The following is a 27660-nucleotide window of genomic DNA, read 5'->3' on the forward strand; positions in this document are numbered from 1 at the left end:
AAAAGCTAATATTAAACGACGCTTCATTATTCTCCAGATGTTAGGAATTATTAAGTAATTTTAACGTAAGCGCAATTTTTATACGATACAGTGAATAGTATCTATTGAATTTTCATTGATTAAAATGTAAATGATTTATAATTTTATTAAGTGAAATTCCTCGGTTTAGTATTTTATATGTTTGTGTTTTTCTAAAAACTAAACCAATAAGCGAAAAAAAGAAAGATTTAATTAAAAATATAACTAATAACGTATAATCGTACCAATAAATAGCTTATCATAATTAATATTGGTGACGATTATACTGTTTAGAGCCACAATCAAAACATACAGGTTGAATTGATAACCTCCTCCTTCGGAATGTTTGTGGTCGGTTAAAGAAATTTCAAGAGTAAAGCTCTCAATCCGGTACAAAAAGAAAATAACAAATTCTCTCTTCATAATCTAAAATTATAAATATAGTCCTCCTTCGGAAGCAGTTCTCAAGTAATACACATTGTCAAATCTCAAAAATATATTTAGCGAAAGGCAAGCGCAGTCGGCGATTGTTTCGCTAATTCCCCAGACAGGCGCGGCAGTCCGTACTCCGTTGGCAACGCGGTGGGTTCGCGGTCGCGTCAGGCCAGTCGTCGTCCGTCAGTCGGGGAATGTGCTCTGATGCGGGAGCTTGTGCCGCTTTTGTAGTCGCGTGTGTTGTGTAAATAAAACTTGTGATTTTTGCAATGCGGTGTGCGGTGTTGGTGTGTCTTGCGGCGAGTTGGGGCTGCGTCGCCGCCGCCCCTGCGTCTTGCCTCGAACACTTCTTCGTCAAACACAACGTAACAGCTGATGACAGCCAACAGCCAGGTGCGATTTTGCTACACCGTAGCACCTATAATCTATCCCACCTATTATACAATATAAAACACTTCGTTCAGCACAATTTTTAATATATAATATCAAAGTATGTATTGGTAAATAATTAGTTCACGCCGGTCACCTTATCGCCTCCACTCTCGCTGATTGTCGTCAAGAGATGTTTCCATTAATTGAATATGTTTACCTTGGAACATTTAATGCTTTTAATTGATAAAAATATGAAATACACACAAAATTACGTTCGAACGAAGCTTTAAAGCTATTTCAAAAATTTTAAAAGTTTCTTTACTTTCGGTGACTCTTATTATTTTTAATATGAGAATTTTCTGCTTAAATTTTTATTCTATTCTGTCTCACATATACAATTTGAAATGTTACAACGTGTTTGTTGTCCGCTTTATATATTCAGTCGACGTGCTATATTTATATTGCCCTAGATAAAAAACGTCTTTATTTACTGACAAGAGATTGCCCCCAACAAAAAAACTCTGGTTTTAATGTGACAAGAACTCACACGCAAACCTAACATGCTTGAAGAGAATTTAAAAAATCACTTTTTATTTAACACATTTTTTATTTAACATATATCGGGAATTTCGCGCTACATGCAAATATTTTTTGCACTTTCGGTCATCAATTAAATATTAATTATAATCGCAATGACAAAACGAAACTTGCAGCCGCTCGCCGATGATTACTTTGATCCTGTACAATTGTTTGATGTCGGTTTATTGCGAAACGTGAGCCGTCATTGTTATGATGTAATCCTATACAGAATAAATACAAGAACAATCTAATGGTTAGGCGAATGACGACCGCATGAGGCTACATTGCGGCGAGAGCTGGACTCCAATTATACGAGTATGAGGCACGTTCTCAATAATGAAGTCATTGCCAAGTGGTTGTTACAATTCATTCCTTAATTAATATAGAAAACATGCTATTGTCTATCGGGCAAATCAATATTAAGGGAAAATATTGTTGACTCTAATCGTGGTTGATTTTCTTTAAGTTCTGTCTGGTATAGATTATAGCAGATAATATATGGGTCTTCAAATACCGGCGTACACCTTTTTATATAAAACTAGCAACCAATGTTTTCGATTACAGATGATGTTTAGGTAACAAAATTCCGATCGGACTTTATTTCTTTATTTATTTCGTAATCGTACAGCTAACATAAATTATATATATGTAATAACAAACAGTCATACTGAAAATATAGCCAATACATAATACATACATTTAACTACAAAAAGGTTCAAAAATTTACAACAGGAAATAAACAAATAAAAATTATTCAATCAATTTAACAAAGTGGTACCTAAGTTGTGCTTTGGATATTCTTAATACTCCTTTTAACCATATTCCGCGATAGCTTAAACTAGTCAAGGCTTAAATATTGGTCGTTGTATGTCCGAGTTGCGCGATACAAAACTGAGTTTTTTGCATACTTTGTACAATATTTTGTATTACAATCTGATATTGCGTGTTGCTCTATTAAACAGCCCTGCTATAATGAGCATTGAACACGTTGTATTGTGTACATTGCACTATGCAATGGGGTGCATAGTTTGCATTACACAACGTGTCAGCACTGAACAGTCCGCTTGGCGCTAGAGCTCTCACGCGTCGACAGTGATTAGTCATTTACTATAAAATACAATTTCCATTGGATCTATACTCCTTTAAAATATTGTATAAAGGAGAATCAAGGAACAGTCTGTGAAGCTTTTAAAACGTCAATAATTTATTCACGTTAAAGATCTGTATCGAACCATAGACATTGGCGAAGTTCTTATAGATAAAATGAAACTAACATTAGAATATCGCGATGTCTGCACGTAGACAAGAGGTCGCCTGCGGTCGATACAATTGTAATAAGAGTGTAAGACACATGCAAATAAAACTCGATAAGTCAGCTGCGGCTATCCGACGCTGGCCGTGAACTTTGGCTGTATTTATGAACGAACCAGTGTACACTCTGAGCAATAACACGAGAAACGCTTTAACAGCTCATTGTTGAATATCGAATCAATTTTTGATCGTAAACGGCGAGGCAGTCGGTTTATCAAAATGGGTGGCGGGGGCGGGCGGTTGAATGGCGGATGGAGGCTTTGTTGGCATTCCTCGGCTCGCGCCTGGGAACCGGCCTACCCTCCGCGCGCTCCTCGCCCCGGCGCATTCCTGCTCTCTCACTTTCATTGTTCCCGTCGGCGCGGGAGGTCGCCGCTCTCAATAAAGGAACCAGTCCTCGACTCCCGACACGTCCGTTATTAGCGCTCAGTGGCGAATTCTATTCTAAAACATGCAAGTGCCCTTTCACCGCTTTTAAGGCCGATTTACATTATCTTAGTGTTTAGGAGAGTGCTTTAGGATAGTACTTTAGTTGAAACATGTAAACGCTACTTGCTTTAGTAAACGCTACGCTAAAGAACTTGCCTTTCAAGTTGTACTAAAGCACTCTCCTAAACACTAAGATAATGTAAATCGGCCTTTAGACAATTCAAGCAAGACACTATTAAGCTTCTTATTTGTTATAAGCCCGCCCGCACGTGGCATTTAAATTTCGTCCTGCCTGTTTTGACACGACTATTTAAACAGACACACAAATATGTGTCTGCGCTTTTGCAGGTACATTATTATTCGCAGATGAACTCTACTATCATCGCTTATCATAAATGTCAATAGTGACCAATTGTTACAGTATTTAGTTAATTAAAATAATGTTCGTAATTTACATGCGTAATTAATCTAGAAATCGGATACTTTATTTTACTTTAGGACCCCGTATCCTCGAATGTCATTTGAGTAAAACGAGTCAATTCGCTTCGAGGCACTCGCAATTTCAATTCAATTCAAATTGGCTGACGTCAGCGTCAATTGGATAAGTGACGCGGAATTGGGTTTTATTTAATAACGCTATGGCTTTTTAAGGGAAAGATAAATATGAACAATCCCACATCTCTCCTTTCCACATATATATATATACTAGTGGACCCCACAGACGTTGTCCTGCATGATATTTCAAGCGATTAGGATATTAAAAGTACCGACTGCAGCGCCATCTGGCGGGCTGATTTGTGAATCTAAACCATTCCCAGATCCCCTTGAACACACACAATTAATTTCATCAAAATCGGTCCAGTCGTTTGAGAGAAGTTCAGTGACATATAATACACTTACAGAAGAATTATATATATAAAGATATTTTTATTGACGAAAAGTTTGCCAACGCTCGACACACCGCTACATTGGCAAAAACAAACACAAAATACAATTTTGAATGAGACAAGCACTTAAAGTGAAACATGACATACATGTAGAGATCATACAAATATCAATTAAAACAATTAATAAACAAAACAAACATTACAAAAAAACAATTACTAATCAAAAAAATTTAAATTACAAAAAACTAAACAAAAATCCATTTTTTAGTGTGAGGGGAGCAACTACATAATAACATATCATTGTTTGTCACTTTGTGAATGAGTAGAGAAAGAGATAGTAGTAAGTACTTTTAAATAGAGTAGAGAAAATTCTGCTCCTGTTTTACTATCAATGTTAACAGTCTCTCATGCCGAGAATAAATAACACTGCCTTAAAAGATATAAAACTATACACATATCTATATGATTAAATTAAAAAGATATGTCCCTTTGACATAGTGATTTAAAGTACGTCTCCCAATATTAATATGTAGATAATTAAAGTCAGTCATGGACACTGTATTCAAGTAAGAATGTATGTTTATAAAAGTACAGAATATTTTCTGTTTATTTGTATTTAAGAAAATTAAAATAAACCTCTCGTAAAATTTTCGTTTATTAATTTGTTAAGGCTCTTGCATAATTTGTGACTCGGCCGGTCATTTGAGACCAATTTGCTTTAGCCTATATGTGTTAAAAATTGTGTAGGCCGTTGACGAACACCGAAGCTATCTTTGTGGTTCACATTGTCAAAAGTTTAAAAGTCAAAAATCATTTATTAATATAGGTAACACAATGTACACTTATGAACGTCAAAAAAGAATTACCTATACATTAAATGCTTCTAATTTTACATTTACTGTTCTCAAAACAAGGGCGTAGAACAGAAGAGAAGAACTGGCAATAAACTGTCCGCCACTCTTTTTAATCGCCAAGTTTTTTGTTAATACTGCTCGATCGTTTTTCACTTTGTCGTCAGGCAGAATAGTTAAAGTATAAGAATTGTATTACTGAGCGCTTAGACGGTTTGAGCACTTGAGAACCTTTAAACTTCATAAGAAAATACTAGTTTGACAAGTATTTAGATACGAGGTTGAATCTGATCTGAAATCTTGAGAGTTAATTGCCAGTTCTTCTCTTCCGTTCTACGCCCTTAATGAGAACTAGTAGTAAATGTGAAATTAGAAGCATTTCATATATTTTTAATGTTAGACGTTCATAAGTGTAAATTTTGTTACCTATATGAATAAATGATTTTTTTTATAATCTCGTTATAGAATACGATAACATTTTGTTTTCTGGCACAACAATTTCAATACAAGTATTATGACAGCGCTATCACAAAAATGCAAGAGCAATTAGCTTCCCATTATCGCTGGTCGCAATCAGAGTCTCGAGGTGTCTTCATTGAGAAGAACCAGTCGTTTTTATGTTCGGAATGTGCGTACCTGGCTATGGGCGCAGGCACCGCCGGCGGCAGATTTGTAACAAAGCTATCGCCTAGGTGGCATTGTTGTCTATAAGAGTTGAAAGTCTATTTGTTTTTGCGGATTACGTGACGAAAATTCACTCCATTGTTGCATTATTTGTCTTTTGTGCCTCGAAAATTGTTTTAAAAGTCAGGTAGTTTAAAGTGTCCTCGTGGCGACCCGGTTCACATACTGTTGAATGGCCCAAATTAAGAGAATACATCGTTAGCGGGCTGCCAGCGTAAAATGGAAACCATTTCCAACAATTTCACCCACACCTAAAGTTCGGTGAAGCGTCTTTTAAAAAGAAAAAAACGTGTGTGTACTTATGTACAAGCAGAGCAGTGTTGGTGGCTTCAGCGTGCGACTCTCATCCCTGAGGTCGTAGGTTCGATCCCCGACTGTGCACCAATGGACTTTCTTTCTATTTACGCATTTAACATTTGCTCGAACGGTGAAGGAAATCATCGTGAGGAAACCGGCTTGCCTTAGACCTAAAAAGTGGACGGCGTTTGTCAGGCACTGGAGGTTGATCACCTACTTGCCTATTAGATTTAAAAATGATCATGAAACAGATTCAGAAATCTGAGGCCCAGACCTAAAGAGGTTGTAGCGCTACTGATTTATTTTATTTTTTACTTATGTACACGCGTTAGAAGTTATACTTCTTTGGCGTAACAAGATAAAAATCTTTTGAAAAATTGTATTCTACGTTTGTAGGAAAAGCGAAATTAACAATAGAAATATCTAAAATGTTGACTATAGCTTCGGGATGTCGGTTTTTTGTGACGGACGTGCGCATCGTAAAAATTTACTCTCATCATTTTTCCCTATCGCACCAAAAGAAGTATAGCTTTAACAAACAAAGCCAATCTAACCTATTTTATCAATGTTTGGTTTTTTATTATCTCATTGGTTTACTGATTTACTTTCCGTTCGATTTCAGATCATTAGGTCTCAGGTTCAAGGCCTGAGTGGCGTACTCAGTGACTATTTTTTTTATATATAAGCAAACATTCGATTGTGGTTTTTGGCTAAAAAGTTAGCATAACCTCACGTAACCGTATGCCTTATAATTGATAATTCACTTGCTTTTAAAATTGTGGTATAAAACAGATAGTGTCTGCCCCAATCCCAATTTGGCTGATAAAAGTACGCCGTTAAACCAAGACCTGGGAGTATAAACTATACTGCTACTGTGTGTGGTGGCAAACTACGAGGATAATCCAATATAAATTCTTAAAAGGCCGGCAACACACTCGCGAGCCCTCTGGCATTGAGAGTGTTCATGGGCGGCGGCGGTATCACTTAACATCAGGTGAGCTTCCTCCCCGTTTGCCCCCTGTTCTATAATAAAAAAACTCAGAAAATACCAGTGGGACATGGGGTAGGGGGCTAAAACTCATTGAATAAGTCAAGTAACACAACTGCCACCGAGTGGCTGGGTGCATCCGTTATTTTATAATAGACTTTATCATAAATTATATCTAATTAACGATTACGAACGTTAAAACCACTTTTAATATTTTCTATTTATTGTGCATGGAATTAAACCGGAAATATTAAACAAATAAACGTGAATTGCACCGGAAACGGTCGTAGTTTAAATTATTTTAAATGTTTATTAGCAATGTGATGCTTTAGACTCCCCTAAACCAGGCTCTACCTTATAAATATACAATATATTTAATCGATTTTATAGTTTATTACATTGTATGAAAGTACATTTTACAATGGAGTCAACAGTCTCGGTTACCCCTGCACTGTCTAAGGAGTATTGACTCGTTTAGTGCATTCAAAAACATTTGAATTTAAATGTTGGGGGACCTTAGCTAATTAGTTCCAGTTCCTTTACTTATCACATTAATACGATACGGCTTCTTCTCTTGTTCTTGTTCCAATTAAAGCTAAGATGGACGGCCAATAGGCCGAATAGAAACCTTGCACTTCCAAGGGCGGTGCGGTGCGGTACTGGGCTTTCAAGTCAAAATTCAAAAATCATTTATCCATATAGGTAACAAAATGTACACTTATGAACGTCATAATAAATATGAAATGCTTCTAATTTTAAATTTACTGCCAGTTCTCAAATCGAGGGCGTAGAACGGATGAGAAGAAATGGCAATAAACTCTCCAGTCTCCGCCACTCTTTTTAATCGCCAAGTTTTTTGTGTACGCAATACACAAATTATCGCATTTTAGCATTGTTCCTTATTATATTTATAAAGGATCCCAAAATGAAATAGACGTATTGATGATATACCTATATAGATTCGTCTCGAATTAATTAACAGATAAGAGGCTAATTATTCGAGCACTCGACTGTCCCTTGTAGACCTATACGTAGAGTCAGAGATCAAAGATCACAGGAATTATACACGGCCCAATTAGGAAACGACTGGATTGTATTATACTTAGTATTGTTAGGGAACGTTCCCATACTACGTGACCTATTTTTTTTGTATTTTCAACCCCTCCCTCCACTCGGTGACCACTCGTAGTATATGCCAACCCCCCTCTACCCCTTTAGTTTTCACGTAGTAATTCATAATTATGATTTTCAATCATTAAACAGGCAAAAATTGAAAAAAATAATAATTCGGCTCATACTCATCTTTATCTTACTCTTCTTCATATGTGCGTCAGCGTCACCAACTGTAAGGTTACAAAGCGCTAAACACTGCGCGCTATCTTCGAATTTAGGTCGAAAACGTATGAGATTTCTCTCAGTAAAATCGACTACGTGACAAAAACCCACCCCCTCGCTCCTGTGACTGACCTTAGTATTTTAAAGACTCCGCTCCCCCCCCCCCCCTAAACGGGTCACGTAGTATGGGTACGTTCCGTTAGTTGTTTAAATAATTAAAATAAAATTAAATTTTCTTGAAGGACCCTAAGCCGAATTGTGTCGGAAATACTTCAGTGGGCAGCTGGTTTCAAATAGCGGTGGTGCATGGCAAAAACTGCCTTAAAAAACGCTCAGTTGTGGAACGACGGACGTCGAGCTGATACGGATAGTACTTTGTATTCTGCCTTGACGACCGATAGCTAAACGCTGCTTCCATCTCTTATCGTCTCCAGCTCAGTGAATGGTGTCAGAGACTTTAGTGCCTAGGTTTTGTGCTACTTGGTCGGTCCATCGTGTTTGGCTGCGTTCTCTGAGCCTCTTTCCTTTTCTGGTTATAAGATTCCCTGGGTTATTTCGATTTGGTACCGGAGTGATCTTTCAGTTTATTCTATTAGTCGCAGCAGGTGGATCACGTGACCAGTGTATGTCATGATACACCTATTGCTATGAGGTCCTTGACAACTCCTTCTACCAACACAGCCTCGGTCAATGATAATTTTGATGTCCCTATTTGGGCACTGTTTGTAGGTGCTTTCAAGAGTTTCTTACCACAGGTCTGTTTAGTTAGTTAATCTATCTCTTTCGCCAATTTCATAATTACAACATTAAAATAATAGTTATATTGGATTTTGTTGTATTTTTACCACTCAAGGTCAAAATATTTGAATATTGCGTGACAAAAAAGGGAGAGGAATGAATAAAAGGGTTCTAAGTCAGGCTTTTAAATTAATTGCTTTTTCAATATATCTTTGAATTATTTGGCAGTAAAATCGTAAGGAAATGTTTCGTTCTTAATTCAGATTTCATTTGAACAATCCAGGAAGTTGCAGCTTCGTTTATCGTACTGGCCACTGTCCACCGAGTGTAACGTCAAAAAAGCTTTTCGTTTCCGTCCACTGCGCAAACGCACTTTTATTCAAGGGGTCTTTTATTCATAGATCAATCAAAGTTGAGACGCCAGGTCTACCATTTATAAATTAAAAGAAATTCATATTATGCTACGGTAATTATTATACCTACGGATATCGAGAGAACTACTTTCGAGTCTTGGTTTAAACAATTTCACTTAGTCATTTCGTAATAAAAAGATAATGGCGCTAAAACCTTTAAGACCTGCGTCTAAAGCATGCCGATTTCTTCACAAGATGTTATCCTTCGTCGTACGTGCGCTAACTGCGCACATAGACAGAAAAACTGCTGAATAGACAAAAATTGTTGCATAGGCGGGGTTTGAACCTACGACCAAAACATTTTATTTCATTTTAGACTTGAAGTTGCATGCTTGCAGCGCCTGCATTTCTGCAGTGCTTCGGAAATGTGATGATTTCTGGGCTATTATTAGAATTAAGACAGGATCTCAGTTGAATCGGATACGGGTCTGTCGGAACAGCACCTTGAAGACTGTGGCAGATGACCTGTCTTCGCCTATCATGAGGCATTTTGTGCGTACACTTGTCGGTTCAGATCGACGAGTGTATGCATAGACTTTTTCATGAGTTTTATGTTTTTAATAATAATATACTAACACTCTGTAACTTTTTACTAACATAATGATGGATTATTTTATCTGAACAAATAAAATAAATAGATAAATTAAATTAAAAATCCTTAATAATCGCTTCGAATAACATCTGTGATTGTTATTGACAATAATGTCTGAATGAATAACTATAATTATAGCTGTCTCGATCATTCATCTCTTGATTTTCTCTTTTGTTCTCTTTGTTAATCATATCAAAAAGATAAAACAATACTGGGGTAACTCTGTCGGCGAAAGATACGTTAGCCAAAAAAAGGCAATACACATAATTCAAGACACACAGAAACAAGATTTAAAATACAAAAAGCATGTTTGTGGTATTATATATGAATAAGAATGTGAATGAGAAAACCTTTGTTGCTTATTTCAAAGAATACATTTGATCCAATGGAACGACCTCGTAAGAGACATGAAGCTCTCATATTCGCTATAAAGGTAGAGAAATGAAATGCTTCAAGAAATCTCAGGTCACGATTCAGTTTTCAGACTTCATTCTCTCCCCGAGGAATATTATTCGTGCCAGGGACGGTTTCAATATTTATAAAAAGGTTATTATACTTGAACTACGGATATTAATGTGATTCTTAGAAATAGTTCTTCGATTCACAGATTTTAATATAATATTTCGTTGATTATAGACAATACTATTAACAAACATTCTAATGAATAACGGATAATACATACAAAACTACTATTATTATATATTATTGACTATTATTTTCACCAATCGTAGTTAGAAAGAGACTTACATCAAATTAACAGGTTTTTTAACATTCAGAACCGAATAAGAAATCCTGTTTGAGAGATGTTTGTTACTTTTTCACGTAAAAACTACTGAATGGATTTTAAGGAAACTTTTCAATAATATAGCTTATACGTCAGATTAACACATAGGCTACAATTTATAGAGATATTGTGTGATTTGTCCAAAATTTCAAGTAGGAAAAAATCTACCATCTGCGAGCTATTCTGGCGTGCGCTGCCAAAACCGAGAGTTACACATAAATTATCTATATAATGTGTGATGTTTATCTTAAATAGTAAATATCTTGAGTAGTTTTTTTCTACGCAACGCTAATACATATAAGTGTGTGTACGTAATACATATTTTTATTTTCGTAAATTTTGATGTGAGTTTTTGCCAAGTGCGTATTATGATGTATTGTAAAGGCAAAGTAAAAGTATTGTAGATATATATCTATCTATATCGTTAGGACATAAGTCTCACCTGACTGACTGACATATGTCCTATCCTTACGACAAATAATTGTGTGCTTTTCATGTTAAGAATATATGAAAACGAGGGACCTGAGGCTTTATTTTATATAAAATTGGTTGCGAACCGTACATTGTGGTACAGTGTGTTTAAAATTTTTCTAATTTCACTATTTTAGTTCTTATATACAATTCACAAATCTAAATATATAAAACAAAGTCGTGTTAGTTACACTACCAACTCAAGATCGGCTGGACCGATGTTAGTTATCTCTTTTTTGGTAGATTCTTTTAGTGAAATGTCGTATAAGTATCGATTAAAAATAAATTAAGTAATTAATTTTACGAATGCATACAGCATGTGGTGCCATCTGTTGATAAAACTACTCATCATTTTACATCGAAATCTTGCCAGTTCAAGAAATTCCGATCTTGAGGTGAATGAGGAGATGCCCAGGCTTTCATCTTGATCGAAGACATGTGTTAACCTCATCAAAAAAAATTGTATTTCAAAAAGTGCTTTAACATGCAGTATCGCAATATTGGCGCTACAGAGAAGAGGCCTAATGTGTAAAACTGCCATTTTTCTTTCGCAATGGCCAGTAATAAAACATTTCTGTATTTGCAAAAAAAGTATTAATATTAACCATAATGAAATACTAAAATAAGTTTAACTAAAGTTAACACGATATTATTAGACTGTAAAGAGGAATGAAGTTCGCCGGGTCAGCTAGTGTAATATAAACCGCAAATTTTTGTAAAGAAATAAATGTTATTTGGGCCGTATGAAAAGGAAGGCGACAAAGTCAGGGGTCGGTTTCCACCTGGCTATCAGAGTGTAAGGGGCTTCACGGGTCACGTTACGATGTGGCTGAGTCATGAGTCAATCGACTCTTCCTCAGCTGAATAACATTCAGCTAACATATTACTCAGGGTTACCTGCCCTGAGTAATATGTTAGCTGAATGTTATTTAAATATATCAATGTCTACATTGCACTAAGTCCAACGCATTTGCGAAATCAAAGAGAACTGGAACCAATTACATTCACGTTAATTTCTTGGCTTAGGGAAAGAAATAGTAGCAAATTAGTTTTACGGAGAAGAATTTTTATAAAAATACTAATGTTACTTAGTGATATTAGATATTGTGTTTCAGTATTGTTGTACGCGAAGCAGCGGATGAGCGAATTATTGCAAACTAACAACTTGCACGTTTGCTGACATTAAATATTACTTTAATACTTTACATAAAAATACTTTAGAGACGTTTCTCTATATCTATAATTAGGACGATATATAGTTTCTCATGTTATTTATTTTTTTTGTAATGAGAAATAAAGTTCTTTAAACATTATCTCTCTATCTCGTATCCTTGCACGAATTCTGCTTTGCCAGCATGCTTTTGAAAGCAGGACAGGAACAATCATGAAAGTTGATAACAAACTACAATGTATTAGAATGCGCTGAGCAACTATCTGTTAGAAGCTACTTGTAGTTTCTCACCTGTGATTTCTTGAGCAAACATTCAAAGTGGTCTCTATTTAGGAAGTGAATTATCGCCGCTAAGCACTTAATTATCACGGCGAGAGGTATCTTATCTTCAAGTACTCGCCGAGATACCGTCGAGAGGCAATTGCCTCGATTAGATTAAATCAATTCATCCGTGACAGTGAAATGGTTCACTTCCTGTCAGGTCCCGTGACGTCATACCTCGTTATATGGATGATACTATGACCTATTGTACGTACCTTCCGGCAGAGGTTTATTGTCCAAAATCATAATTCTTACAGCGAAGGATAATGGAGCACATTTATTTATAATTGCTTCAAAATTAAGTAATCCTTATTTAAATATTTGCAACGGTTTAATTGACTGCCCTGACTTAAAAACATATATACTATGTTATATATTTTGTATATATAGGTAAAACTGTGCTTTTTTATGTTTGAATGTGTATTACGTTTTGAGCTTTAGTGTACAATGTAATTGCTTAGATATTGTTTAGTGAGTAGCTGTAGGAATACCGTTGAGCAAATAAATACTACACAGATTTCATTTAACAAATCTTCGTTTTGGATCATACTTTTGTGACACTTTTTATGTATACTTGGTATTTCTTATTTAAACTGTGTTCGGGTAGTTCTTATATAAGAGGTTTTTCGTCTATGGAGGAGACGGCCAAGGAGAAAAGTTGGAGTTTATCCATTATACATATATATTATGATTTTTGGCTCGTTTGTGTATCTACTCACGTAAGGGCAAGTTACTTAAAACATATTTTGTCACTTTTTAGAGGGCCAGGGTAAATACATCAGGCAGGGTAGAGACATGAAGATCAGGGTAGATACGTAATTGACCAGGGGAGATAATTAGAAGCAATAAAACAAAGAATACAATTGAAATAATCAACTTTTATCAAAGATTGTTCTTGAAATTTATAATCAGGCAACATTTTTTTATAATATTTATTATTAATCAGACTAAATGCGCCGTTTTTAAGCGTTTCTTTGGATGTCAACGGTTGTTGAATATTTTTTATTTGGTGCTTGCGATCTTTTGAAGTTATTATTTGTTCAATGTCAAAAGGAGTCTCGTTTTCGGACTCTGAATCAGGGACGTAAACATCCTCGACTCGGAGACGAGACGAGATTAGACGAGTATGTCATGACACCAAGCTTAAAATGATCGCAATGTATATCTTCATTGCAAAAGCAGCTTAAAGACTTCATTTTCAATGTTGTCGGATCTTCAATGTTCCATGACACCTGATGGACGCGCAAAGTACCAGCAAAAGTCTATATGAGTGTTTTGGCACTAGCAAGCTAAGCGTCTTTGTCTAAAATATCTTTGTCATAACGAAAACATTAATGCCAGGACAGTTTTTCTGAATAGCATCTGACAAATCGCTCAGACATGCTATATCTTTGCCTCTAGCTACCAATAGGTCGGCTGATCTTTTGCAAACAGCATCAACACCATCTGGAGCTCCCTTACCTTGTCCAGCTTCATAGTAATTCCAGGTAAAGTCTCTAAGAGCTGGGTAAACTTCTATTAAATGAGTGACAAGAAAATAAAACATGTATTTGTTGCGATATTGTGTCCATCGCTCCAAAAATGGAGGATCTCTACTTCTGGTGGCAAGCTGTTCAAAATTGCTGCAAGTGTGCCCATATAGCTGGAGGCGTATAATAATAATAATCTGTGACATCGAACAATAGCATGTTGTCTTTACTTCACCTGATGCCTCTTCATTCGTGTAAGTTACAACTGTGTACAGACTTATCTGTTGACGTGCACCTCCAAAATGGAATGCTTGAATTTCTTCTGCGTATTTTGTTCTAACACTAAGGTTCACGTGAATCACAGCTTCTCTTACTGTCAAATTTGTCTTATTAATTTTAAAAGCAGAATGTTGGTGGACTATATTCAGTTCATGGTGAAGAAAATACTCCAAGTTGTCTTTTAACTGTATAATCAAATCACGTAGATAAAATTGAATCACCTTTTTTTAAATATTTAGTCACCTTTCTGGTCTTATGCCTTTTAGGATCAGTTATATTGGTAGTCTTGGATTCCCACGTTCTGCAAAAATTTGCTTACTAATATCAAATTCTTTGTATTGAAGTCCTTTATTTTTACAATGCATTCTCGCGATAGACACTGTTCGTTACACCTATTGCAACAAATTTGAAGAAGATTTTGATGGTTTGGTTTTGATGTAACTTTGGCTTGGAATAGTGCCGTAAGAATCAGATCCACATTGGCGTGTGCAACACACAGACATTAAATAGGTGGCACAATTACTATGATACATATCTCCCCTGGTCAGTAAGTCTCTCCCCTGATAGTAATCTTACCAGGGGAAAGACGTTTTCATAACATAATACATTATTTTGGTTTATCCAAGAAAGTTTTTAATGAATAATAAAGCAAGCTTTGACTATTACAGTATTACTAAATTAGGACAGGAATTGCAAATAAATAAAATGATTATTATAACTTTTATTACTTACCAGTGGAGAGACACAATGACCTTGCGAAACCGTTACATCGCACGGACGTGTATATATATAATATTTAAGTATATTTAATTAAGTTTGTGGTAAACATAGTTTGTTTTAGCAAATAATACAAATATTGTATGTATTGTATGCTAGTTAAGCTGAAACCGGTAAGGGGACAGGCCAGGGTAGAGACTTTTTTAGACTATATAACGAGTTTTACAAAAATATGCTTTAATGAGACATTTAATTATAATGTTATTTAATAAAGGATATTTAAGAGAAGTGATTCATTGCACAAAATAGCAACATATAGATTAAAAAACCACTTTTAAATAGATTGCCACCATAGTTACCTCTTATAAGAGAATCACCCGTTCACACAATCTAAACTTGTATTAAATCTATTTGTTTGTAAATGAATTTAAAGCCGCCATATTTATCTACAACAAATGCAAGGTACATTTAAAATATACCTTTTCTGTTGGCGCTCACCCAATTACACTTGACATATCAAACAAATGCACACATAGACCTTGACCCGGTTCGGGTCACGGGTCACCCGCGCAAGGGTCCACAATGGCTCAAATTACGTACAACAATAGAACTTCACTGTAATGGAATACCCTTTTCAAACTTAATATCTTTCTAGAGTTACTCTATTTCGGATTGAAAATATATTAGCTCACATGTAACGGCACAAAAAGTACCGTTCTGTTTGCTATTGTTGGAACTAATTTTTATAGGTAAATCAGTGAAAAAAAACGTGTGTTTGAAGTTATCTTCTTTGGCGAAACAATGCGAAGAAATTTCTACGTTTGTAGAAAAAACGACATTAACAATAGGAAAAAACTAAAAGGTTGACTATAGCTAACTTCAGGGTGACGGTGTGCGCGCGCATCGTAAAAATTTACTCTCATCATTTTTCCCTAACGCGCCAAAAGGAGTAAAACTTCAAAAAATAATTATGGCGTTGTTTCTTTTCCTGACAGCTGTTCTCAAAAAATCGTAATTAGAAATCGGTGCAACCCATCTGAGAGAGAAAGATCATCAGAGTCCGGTACCAGCTGAACCAGCTGATAAATCCCGTATATAATTTGTGCAAATTTTAAAACATTATTATAAACCTGAACAAAAAAAAAATCGGTTGTCTGTAAAGTCGGTTTACTGACGATAGTTGAACGTGACAACGTCATAAGAAAATACATAATGGAATGGTTGCATTTTTTTAAAAGAAAATTTTAATTTGATTTGTTTGATAGATATTTTGTATGGTAATAGAGTAGGTAAATGGAAATCACAATTGAATTGATCAAGTTACATTTATTTGTTCTCATTTAAATAAAATACTTTTTTTTGTTATGAGAAATAAACCTCTTTGTACGCATAAATACAATTATGTCAATTTTTGTGTGCAAGCGAGAGCGCGGAACGAGTGGTCTCGCTTGCACTTCAAGCCTTAAATGGAACGCCTCAGATGTAACGCCGCATGAGTCATGTTTTTTCGTGCGTGCAGCCGGCTCATCCGGCTCCGGTGTGGGGCTGTTCAAATCTTACGTAAGCACTAAGGGGTGAGGGGCGAGGGGGGGTCTTTGATTTTCTTATTTGATGAGTACGTCAACAGAAATTATTTACTTTTTACACATATTACCCACACATTGCATGAAATGCATTTTCGAGGATTCCTACAAAAATTAATACATTTGTATTTTAATTTTAGAGACCTTTGCTTACTTTTTCTGACCAAAGGGGGGGGGGGGATACATTGCACTCAATCTGCTTACGTAATACTTGAACGGCCCCTGTTCAGCACTTTCAGAATGCTAAAAGGCTAGATCCTAGAATTATGTTTATAATATATGCCGGTTGAGAGGCAAGAGAGGTAAAAGTCCTTTTTATTGTTGTGGGGAATTTATATACGCTTAAGCATTCAATAAAAAGATACACTTACAGTAGCCTAGTCTTTTGACCTAGTAAGTTTAAATGAAGAAAAGAGCATTGTTTTTTCTCTCAAAAATGTTCATGAATTCCGTTGTAAAGAGGTTCGCGACGGCCGACTTTTAATTAATAAAAATTATCTTTTAAAATTTCTTAGTTTATTTTGTAGATTAAGCAATTTTCAAAACCAACACGCGGTAATATACTTTAATTATTATTTGTACAACAAATTGAAATAATTTACATCGAAAATTCATTTTCGTTTATCATTTTTTTTTTAAGACAATTCACACCAATTGACCTAGTCCCATGCTAAGCTGGTGAAGCTTGTGTTATGGGTACTAGGCAACGGATATACATACATATTATAGATATATATACATATAAATACATATTTAAACACCCAAGACCTAAGAACAACACTAAATGCTCATCACATCGATGTTCGCCTCAGCCGGGGATCGAACCCGGGACCCATGGATTCGCAGTCAGGGGTACTAACCACTAGACCAATGAGTCGTCAAATATTTCGTCATTAGTTTAGTTTTACACAAATACGAGTACATCTTCTGTTACATCTTTCATAGTAATAATGCTTTGGAATATTATCCGCCAGTTGTGGAATGTAAAGCATTTCTTTCAGATTAATATGAGTTATTATTATTAGTATAGTTGCCTTAAATCATTAATTAATGGTTGCGTAATTCAAGTCGTAGCGACCGTACCCAGTTCACTTTACCAAATTAAAGCTTATTTAGAGAATCTTAAAATATGTAAAATAAAATCAATTAAAAATGCGTACTTTAATTTATATTAAGCTGCTAAGTGGTACAAAGTACTGTAGCATTTTTATCGCTCTTCATTGCAAATGTAAGATTGGCATTCCAACTTAAATGTACTTTTAATTTATACATCAATTAAATTAATGAAGGTGCAACGGACTTTATATATTTACGTTATAAAAATTAGTTTCATTATTATTATTTAAGGAGATTCGAGTTAGTATGGGTACATAGCAAAGCTAAACTTATACATATATATAAATGACTTGCTGTTCTTTTGTCTCGCTTAAACTCGTGACCGATTTGGCTAATCTTGAAATATTTGTGGATGATCAGGGTAGTTTTAAACGGGAAACTTAAATCTGTGTGTCTGATAAGATGTCTTTTTAGTAATACAGTCGACTCTCGATAATTTGACACTCGTTAATTTGAATCTCTCGCTAATTTGAATTTTTTTTCCGGTCCCTTGAAAAATACTCGATAAATTGAATAAAATCAATGATAATTGGTCCCTTCGGTAATTTGAAGTTGAAAAAGTATTATCTTGCTCGCCAACATGCGATAATTTGTAATCCGGTCTTCCCTACTCTCTATAATTTGAAGCGTTTATCATGCACATACCTGTCGTTTGTTTACATAAATGAGTCACTCACTCAAAAAAAGATTAGACTTCTTTTCGAAATAAAAATTTGTGAATAATTGTTATAATAATTGTTAATACATAATAAGAATATAGAAATAATAAGTAACAAATGTTAATCAAATTCTTATTTCTTTCAGTCGCCCCTCCCCCTCGTGGTTATTAAAACACTTGATATTTTGAACTCTTGATAATTTGAAATTTATCTCTGGTCCCTTGAGTTTCAAATTATCGAGAGTCGACTGTATATGTCAAATATTTATAGATTCCTTCAAAAATGTGTGTTTCATAGCTGTGGTATGAGGTCCAATCGCCCGATAGACCTGATACGAAGTTCGCCGAGTCTAGTATTCAATATTTTTTTTGGTCTGTTTTTATGTTCTAAGATTGTCTTTTGTAAACTCGTAACTACTCTAGTTAGGTGACTTATCAAGTCAATCAATCAAAGCCGTTTTGGCTACCATTCAGCATTATATCCTGTATCTATCAGAGTTCCTGAACATTGAGGCACTCGGGACATTCCAGAATAATGTGCTCCAATGCGCAAATTCGTTTGTTTTATTAGCCATTTGTTAATCTTTCGTGCGTTTAAACCTCGCGGGAATAAACGCAGTGCGGATTTTACAACCTAACTCCAATTCGTAGTGAGCACTGAGCAGTACCGACTGGTACAGCTTATTTTTAACGAACCACGCAATAGCTACGTACCTGAATACTTTTGACTTCGTAATGATATCCGCTATAACTACTTATTCCTCAAATTCAAACTTGAAAATATTTTTAACTTTTATTCACTTCATTTGCGTGGTAAAGTCAATATTAAAACCTATTGCTTTGAAGTAACGTTGTTGCTTATGTCTTGCAGAAGAAGGTTATAATCTATCTCTTCTAATATATCAAATTCTCGTGTCGCAATGTTCGTTCCCATACTACTACGAAACGGCTCGACCGATCCTTGTGATTTTTATGCATATTTAGTAAGTCTGAGAATCGGGTACTATCTACCTTTCAAACCCCTAAGTGATAAAGCTATTTAACTTTCATGACACAGAAATAGGAAATTAGTGTAAAAAATTTCGTGTATGCAAACAATTTGTTGATTTCGCTTTAAATACACTCAATTTCAATTTCATGAAAGGATGACCTATCAGCGTTTATATTAAACGTTTATTTGGAAATCGAGTAATAAGACTTTTTAAAAGAACGACAAAGATTACCAGAAATTCCAAGCTCTCCACGCAACGTACCGCATTCCAGTAATCATAACTAATAAAGAGTTTATGTAACATTAAAACCTCTTTGCTGTAAACAAAATATGTTTGTGCATACAACAAACGGAAAACAAAGGTACTATCTGTTGAGTAATGTTTCCGGTACAGCGGTGATCTGCTTCGGTGAGTTGTCGTTCAAGCCTGAAGACTGCAAGAATGTACGAAAGAGATTTTAAAGCGAGGCGAGAGTGCGAACTAAGTACCTAGTTTGTATACACTATACATGTGCCGTTAGTTCAATTATAGAGCCCTTAATATTACGTTAATTATCTTACCCTTACATTTTTTCTTTACTTTATTATTTAATTATATATACAACTAGCTGACCCGCAATCGATGATTTGCCATGTATATTATTTCTAGGAAACATATTTTTAGTTCAATAAAAATAGCTATCTACTATAATAAAAAATATGGGTAAATCGTAGAGGGGTGAAAATTAAGAGTTGTTTGTATTTCTTAATAATTCATTCATTGATAGAGTATTAGTTCGTGAAATGGAAAGTTAGAAATCAAGTTCAAGTAGAACCTAGGTCATTAGGCCCATTACAGAAATTCTCAATACAGAAAGTGTTCACGTCGTATGTTTCAAATTAAAAAAAAAATAGTGCGTGGAGACTCTCCGGAAGAAGTGAAACTTCGTAATGTGGAAATGAAAATAGGAAGGGGTACAAATTGATATTTAGTGAAATCATATTGTTTCTTTAAGACAAATTTTATTAACATTGCTTATAATTCACAATTGATCGCATCTTTTAATAATCATTTTCCAGTGGTGAAATATCCAAATCTATAACATTTACAACCGGATTATGAAAACTAAAGTAAGATGTCTCCAATTCTTTTTGACTTTTGCGTTAAATACAGATAAAAAAACTTAATTCACAGATAATTTTCTATTCAGAGTGCATAGATTTCGCCTGACATTCCCGGGGCTCACCTGACATTCCTAACACGCTTAGTGATACAATTTCACACAACAATATGTATAATGGTCTATAAAATATTGTCTGCCTTTATTAAAAACAAAATAGGCTCACGGCAGCGAATTAAAAGTAATCTTCTCGTGAAAATCGTGCTTATATTGTGTCGAAACGGGAGGAAATCAATAATAATAATCTTTATTCATTTTTCTCACAAAAACTTAGTTATGTACTAAGTGACAGTTATATTATAAATAATTGTCTTTCTTCTATTTAGGGAAAATGCTAGGTTGTGTGAGACTGATGCCTGCTAAAGGTAAGAGTACCTGTATTGCAGGTCATCAGGCCTCCACCACTTCGGATTTCGACAGGTCATAAAAAGTAGAGAAAAATTTAGCGAGAATAAACAATCATTATTATATAGGCTGCAACAAAAAAATATTTATAAGGATATACATATAAGGAAACCACATGTGGTATGTGTAAGTGTGTATGTGTGTTAGAGTGTGTGTGTGGGTGGGTGTATGTGTCTATGTATTATTACTTAATTGTAAATCTAATAAACCTAACACATTATAGTATAAATACCTAATATTTGACATAAAATTTAGTATCAATATTATAGTCAACTATTTAATTATTGTTAGCATTTTTTCTGTATCCCCATAGTTGTCCAGTAGCCACAGTGCAACCGTCTTCTTGCACTCATGTTTTGTTAGAGGATATATGGAAATGTTACCTATTATACAGGTAATCCCCCAAAAAACAGAAGAATTTCTGGGCAAAATTTGTGCGAAAGGGCTTTGAAGTGCTATGCCTTTTTTTCCACGCTTATTATCTTTATAATCGGATTGCTTTGGTTAAATTATTAATTGAGTGTTTTTTTTGTAATTTAAATATTATTAAGTTTAATTAATTCTCTAATACAATTTAATTAAAAGTCTTTGTACTGAATACAGTAGTAAGAACTAAACACGATAGTTGTATTCAATTGTACTGTCAAAGGCAACTTCTATCTAAGATATCTAAATTATAAAAACTTGAACATATGACATATCTTCGATCGAGCTTTATACAATTCGCGTCTCTAGATACGAATCGACATTCAAATGTCCGACTGTAAATTATATCTATTGGTCTTTATTATCGTAAAAAATGGCGACCATTTAATTGCTACATGTCTCTTTGACACGCGCAGTGGTTGGTGATATCATCTTTAAATAAATTAAATAGAAAACGTTGATTGGTTACGACTCGTAGGTAATAAACGGAATATTGGTCTTCATTAAGATTATTATAATTAGTAATCATTAGCGAATTGTAGAAAAAACACCTCTTGTATGGCCATTAAGATTTAGAATAATTTACCAGAAGAATTAAAAGATCTTCCGACTAGAGTCTTTAAAAATCGACTTGGTGTATTACTTTAGGATAAAAATTATTCAATAAATGATTATTTGCGTGAGACACTGTAGTTGATATAAATTTAATAACGAATGACGTGATATGTACGATGCAAATAATATAAGAATTGACCAGTTCATTTGACTAATAATGTAAAATTCCTTTAAAGACAAATTGTGTGGCAGATTATGCGAACTTACGAATCACCTTACACATTTTTGTTCCATATTTTTCATATTGCAATATACCAAAATAGTAACAATTTAAAATGAAACTTTTACTAAAAACATTCAAAAAGAAATACGTAGGTGAAAAATTGGTTTCTGATTATTCTAATAAATGTTGTACACTGTCTTGTTTTTGTAATTGATATTTATTATTGTCAAAGTCAAGATAAGGAATCTTGACTATTTAATATATTAAATTTAGAAAAACACTTTTTTAACGGATTTGAAGTAGTTATGTTTCATTATAAATTTATAATTATTTTACATAATTTTAAATTTAACCGACCTTTATAATAAAACATAACTTCAAATCCGTTAAAAAGTGTTTTTCTATGTCTAAAAGTTATGTCAATAAAAGACAATATATTAAATTATTTTTTTAACAAAAACAATTGATTCCTTCAAAAACCCAAATGCACAGAAAGCGTATCATCACTCACATTCAACATTCTGAATACGTTTTCAAACCGAAAAGCTTATTGTTTTAAATAAACTTTATGAAAGCACATAAAGGCCGTTGCAACATACTGGTCCTACTTAGAGCAGGTCATCGGGATTGAAATTGGCCCTTTTTGCTCTAAATTAAAGTGTATTTTACAGTACACACATGTCGTATCATCATCAATAGCAACCCTGCCGATCTCTCAGTAGCGGTATTCCATTTAACATTCACCAAATCTCTGTTATGGCTGTTCATATTGTGTAAGTACTTTTAATAAGCACATACTTGAAGTGAGGCGGGGGCGGGCTTTTTATTAATTAAGTTGATGTGAATGAAACAGAAATTATATATATTTTAATTAACCAGTATTTTTAAGAAATTGTTACATCACTTGGCAGTGGGGCATTACTTGTTCAGTTATAAGATTTGCTTTGGCTTTGTTTGTCGAAAGTTCTCGTACCTACGTGAGGCTAGAAAAGTCGAACTAAGAATTAGATGTCCGCGAGAGCAAGCCATAGAAGAATTAAATTCCTTTTTTTGAAGGGAAACTTCTTTAGGCGCATGAGGGTAAATTTTGTATGGATGAAACGCAATAATAATAATATTAGCGTCACGAAGATGTGCAGCGTTTTTGTCGAAGAAAAGGGAGAGAGCGATTGAGAGAGAGTGAGAAGGGCGAATTACCATATAGAAATTCTATTTTAAAATTTAAAATTAAAAATATATAATTTCGTAAAGAGAATTTATGAAAAAATTTATTGAAATTGAAATGACGAATTGTAAATTAAAATGCCTCGTGTTTTTATAATCGAAGAAATAAATTTAAAAAATTAAATTTATAATTTGTAGTAATTTTCGACACTTAATATTTTAATACGCTCGCACTTTTTTTTTAACTAAAAATCTATCGATCTATATCAAGTAATTTCAAAACTAAATAAGTGTTACACTTTATGTATATTTTGTGTAATTAAGGCATACATAAGACGAAAGTCAAGAAATCCTTTCGAAAGCGTACGTTCGCGGAAATTTAAATGACTTTAATTGCATAAAATTTCCTTTGAAGTGGTGTAGCGAGGTTTGGTCTCACGGTTTTTGTGGCCCACGCGATGGCCCTACACGGTCACAACGTGGCCCCGCTCTCGTTGCTCAACTTGTGGGAAAAATGTGAACAAATTGTCCATGTTAATTTGGTTGACACGTACTTTATGTCAAGTGATTATTAGCGATTATGTCAAACGCACGACATGCGTAACTTAAAGGTGGGAACTGACCAACGTTACGAGGTGTAATGTAACATGTAATGTAATGTTACACAGCGAGCATTCGTGCAGTCAGTACGTCGTGTTACGGGGAAACACGACGTAACACGACGTACTCACTGCACGAATGCTCGCTGTGTAACATTACATTACATGTTACATTACACCTCGTAACGTTGGTCAGTTCCCACCTTTAAAGGACTGTCGAAGTGTTCCATTGTTCAATTTGTTGTTAAAAATAAATTTTTAGCTTTTATTAGCTACTTTTATATTTTTTTGAAGTTACACTTCTTTTGGCGCGTTAGGGAAACATGATGAGAGTAAATTTTTCCTATTGCTAGTGTCGTTTTTCTATAAACGTAGAATAAGGCGAAAGATAAAATATTTGAAAAGATTTTTAACTTGTTACGGCAAAGAAGTACATACTTCTAACCCGTGTACATGAGTAGGTACACTCACGTTTTTTAAATGTATTACACACCTATTTAATAAATAGTGTTCTTATATATAACTCTCTAGCACTTAGTATAAAGGCCTTTACATTATCTTAGTGTTTAGGAGAGTGCTTTAGTACAACTTGAAAGGCAAGTTCTTTAGCGTAGCGTTTATCTACTAAAGCAAGTAGCGTTTACATTTTTCAACTAAAGTACTATCCTAAAGCACTCTCCTAAACACTAAGATAATGTAAATCGGCCTTAACAGAAGATCTATAATCAAACATGAAACAATTATTGTTTTATTTTAGTGGGAACTGATTCGATTAGAGTATTTATTGAGACATTACCTTTGTATTTAAAATCCAATGCCGCATTTAAAATATAATAAAATAGGCATCTTATGCATCTAATTTGTTTAGAAAAAAAAATGTTAACATCTGAAGTCACATTTCAATCTTTTCTGTGTATGACGAATATTTTCTTTAACATTATTAAATGCGATATAGCATTAAAAATACTAGTTTTATTTGGAAATAACTGGATCCATGGCGTGTTACGTAACACCATTCCTTCATCAGCGGTCACTCGTCACGGCGTGACCTTTGACGATCTCTGGTGGAGGCAAGCCAAGTGACAGTATTATATTTATCCCATGTGGGCTAGTCATGCGGAAACAGCTTTTGGCTTTTGTACCATAGATTATAAACGTTTTATTATCTGTGTTTATTAATGATTTCTGCCGCTAAGAAGTATCGTACTAATATTGTGCATTGATAAATAATTGTTATATATTGTAATTATTTAAATTGTTTTAAAAAGATTAGTCGACATCACATGAGACCAAAGAGCTGGCAGCTACCTCGGACAAAGATTTAGTCTAGCTATTCAAAGGGGGAACGCTGCCAGTATCTTCGGAACCTTGCTAAAAGGGATAATATTATATTTTAATAATATATTTTAAGGTTAGTTATTGTTTTTATTATATACTTTATTCATAAAACTTTGTAAAAGAATATTCTTAACCTACATAATAATAAGGTTATAAATACAAAATAGATCGGAGAGAAATAAAAGTTGTTTAGCTATATTAAAATCGCGTTCTGATAGAAGATGCTCGTGGATAGGTGGAGGTGTGGCTACGATCGATTTCGCGACCTCTCCAAGGTCTCGACATCCGCCACGATTCTTCCAAGGGCACAATGCCCGCAATTTTGTTTTAGTTCTTCGTATATCATCCTAAAAACGGTGACTCTTATACAAATTCTAGTGAAGGAATTGGTACAAGCTGTTGTTATATTTGTTTATATACTTCGTTGCAATAACATAATAAAATTGACATAGTTCAATGAAAAAAAGGGCAACTGGCGGCCTTATCTCGATCTCTTCCAGGCAACCAATGTTGACAAAAAAAAATGTATTAGATAAGGTAAGCATGAAGTGCAAAATATATAATACATATTTACACAAAAAACACTAAAAAAGGACACATGAAAAATAAAAAGTGCACATGGATTATATATATTATTTAATTCGTTTTTAAGATGGTTAGAACACAATTCTTAATCTTGAGGTATTGCGTTTGACCGGTAGCTACATCTGTGCTACAAATTTAATATTTTATAATACTGAGTTTAAGAGTTCACGATAAAAGACAGCATCAGTGTTAACACAAGTCAAAGTTGGCGCGCCCTTTAGGACAAAGCTATTCAAGATGGCGGACATAATCGCAGTCTAAAGAGGTTGAACATCCACAGATTTACACAAGTTTAATATTCATGTAGGACGTCTGTGCTCTATGACAATACCTGCATTATTTATAACTTTCCGCTTATTGTCTCAAAGTTTGGACGGAGCTCTTTGACAGCTCCATATTGGTTGTTGATTTAAATAATAATATAGGTTGAGTATACCAATTGATAAAACAATTCATCTTCTGACTTCATTATGATGCCATAAGTTCTAATACTCGTAGATACAAAGTCCCTGTTTTGATAATTTATGCCAATGCATATGTACATGATTCTGGATTTAGGCATAGTTTTTGTGGATAAAGGTAGTTTATATATTAACAGATCGCTATAGAGGATCAATGCGGCTTCTTTTAAGTCTTGTCTATCTATTAAATTAATAGGTCAGCTTGCAACAACGTAACGTTTCACTGTTCTACAGAAATATTGTTGTTCAAATAAATACTATACGATATAGAAACAATAAAATTTCTCTAAAGTAACAAATTAAAACAATAAAAAGTTAGCTGATAAAATTACAATTTTATTGCGGGAATTCTTGGCAAGATTCCACGACGCTTGTTCAATAGACATTTTAATTAAAGTCCACTTATCAGACAGATATAACAATAAAATAATAACGATAGTTGACAATACTAACACGATTTATTCATGATTAAGCTTACTGCTGTTGGTGTTTATTCAATTATAGCATTGGAGGGTGAAAAATATCTGTGATAGTTCTTAATGGAATCCCAAACATTGTTTGGCGAGTCAAATATTTTCTTTTACAACAAATGAAATTTATTGGCTGTACAGAGTAAGTGTTTGATCACATACAAGTCAAGCCCGAGTCTTAATGTATCATAAGACAATTAAAGTAATTGTCTTTGACAAATAACGGCGTTTTTTATCGAGCCCGAAATAACATTCGAAAAAATAATATCTCTCAAACAAGTCTTTCAAATTCTTTAGAACTTTTGATTAAAAGCTGACCAACAATCTTGCACGTTAACTATAAATTTAAAGCTGCATTTTGATAACAGTTATGACGACATTTTTAAAAGATTCTGAAGAAAACATAAGAATAAAACATAGAGTCTGGCTAATGAAAGAAGATAACGAAAAAGCGCGGCAAATTCAAAAAAAAAAAATAGTATGGTATCCCTAAAAGTTTGATATATTTTGTGGATTACACTTACTTGATTTTTTTTTACATTGATAGAAACGTATTTAGTCATTTACTATTGATACTTAGAATGACTAGCATTGCTTGGAAAACTAAAACTATATTTATTATAAAACACAACTTTATTCGGAATAATCAAAATCAGAATCCAAAAAATCAAAATGCATAGATTCATCAGAGTCATTGCTGTTATCACTGTCTCTCACATTGATTATGAAACTTTCTAAATGTTTAGGCTATTATACCTGTTAACTATTCGGAAAAAATATATAAT

General features: G+C 34.2%; 1 protein-coding gene across 2 annotated transcripts in view; it reads left to right on the forward strand.

Annotated features, from left to right (window-relative positions):
• Nucleotides 1–576: 576 nt before the first annotated feature.
• The window catches only part of LOC125061831 (division abnormally delayed protein), a 115285-nt gene continuing 88201 nt past the window's right edge, over nt 577–27660 (forward strand). The window contains exon 1 of one of the 2 annotated variants that reach the window (XM_047667449.1): nt 577–846. In XM_047667449.1, the coding sequence (XP_047523405.1) occupies nt 723–846 (124 nt within the window). In that variant the 5' untranslated portion in view covers nt 577–722. The remainder of the gene's footprint in view (nt 847–27660) is intronic. The other variant, XM_047667448.1, reaches the window with a different exon arrangement.

This window comes from Pieris napi, chromosome 24, assembly GCF_905475465.1.
Source record: "Pieris napi chromosome 24, ilPieNapi1.2, whole genome shotgun sequence".
Classification (NCBI taxonomy): domain Eukaryota; kingdom Metazoa; phylum Arthropoda; class Insecta; order Lepidoptera; family Pieridae; genus Pieris; species Pieris napi.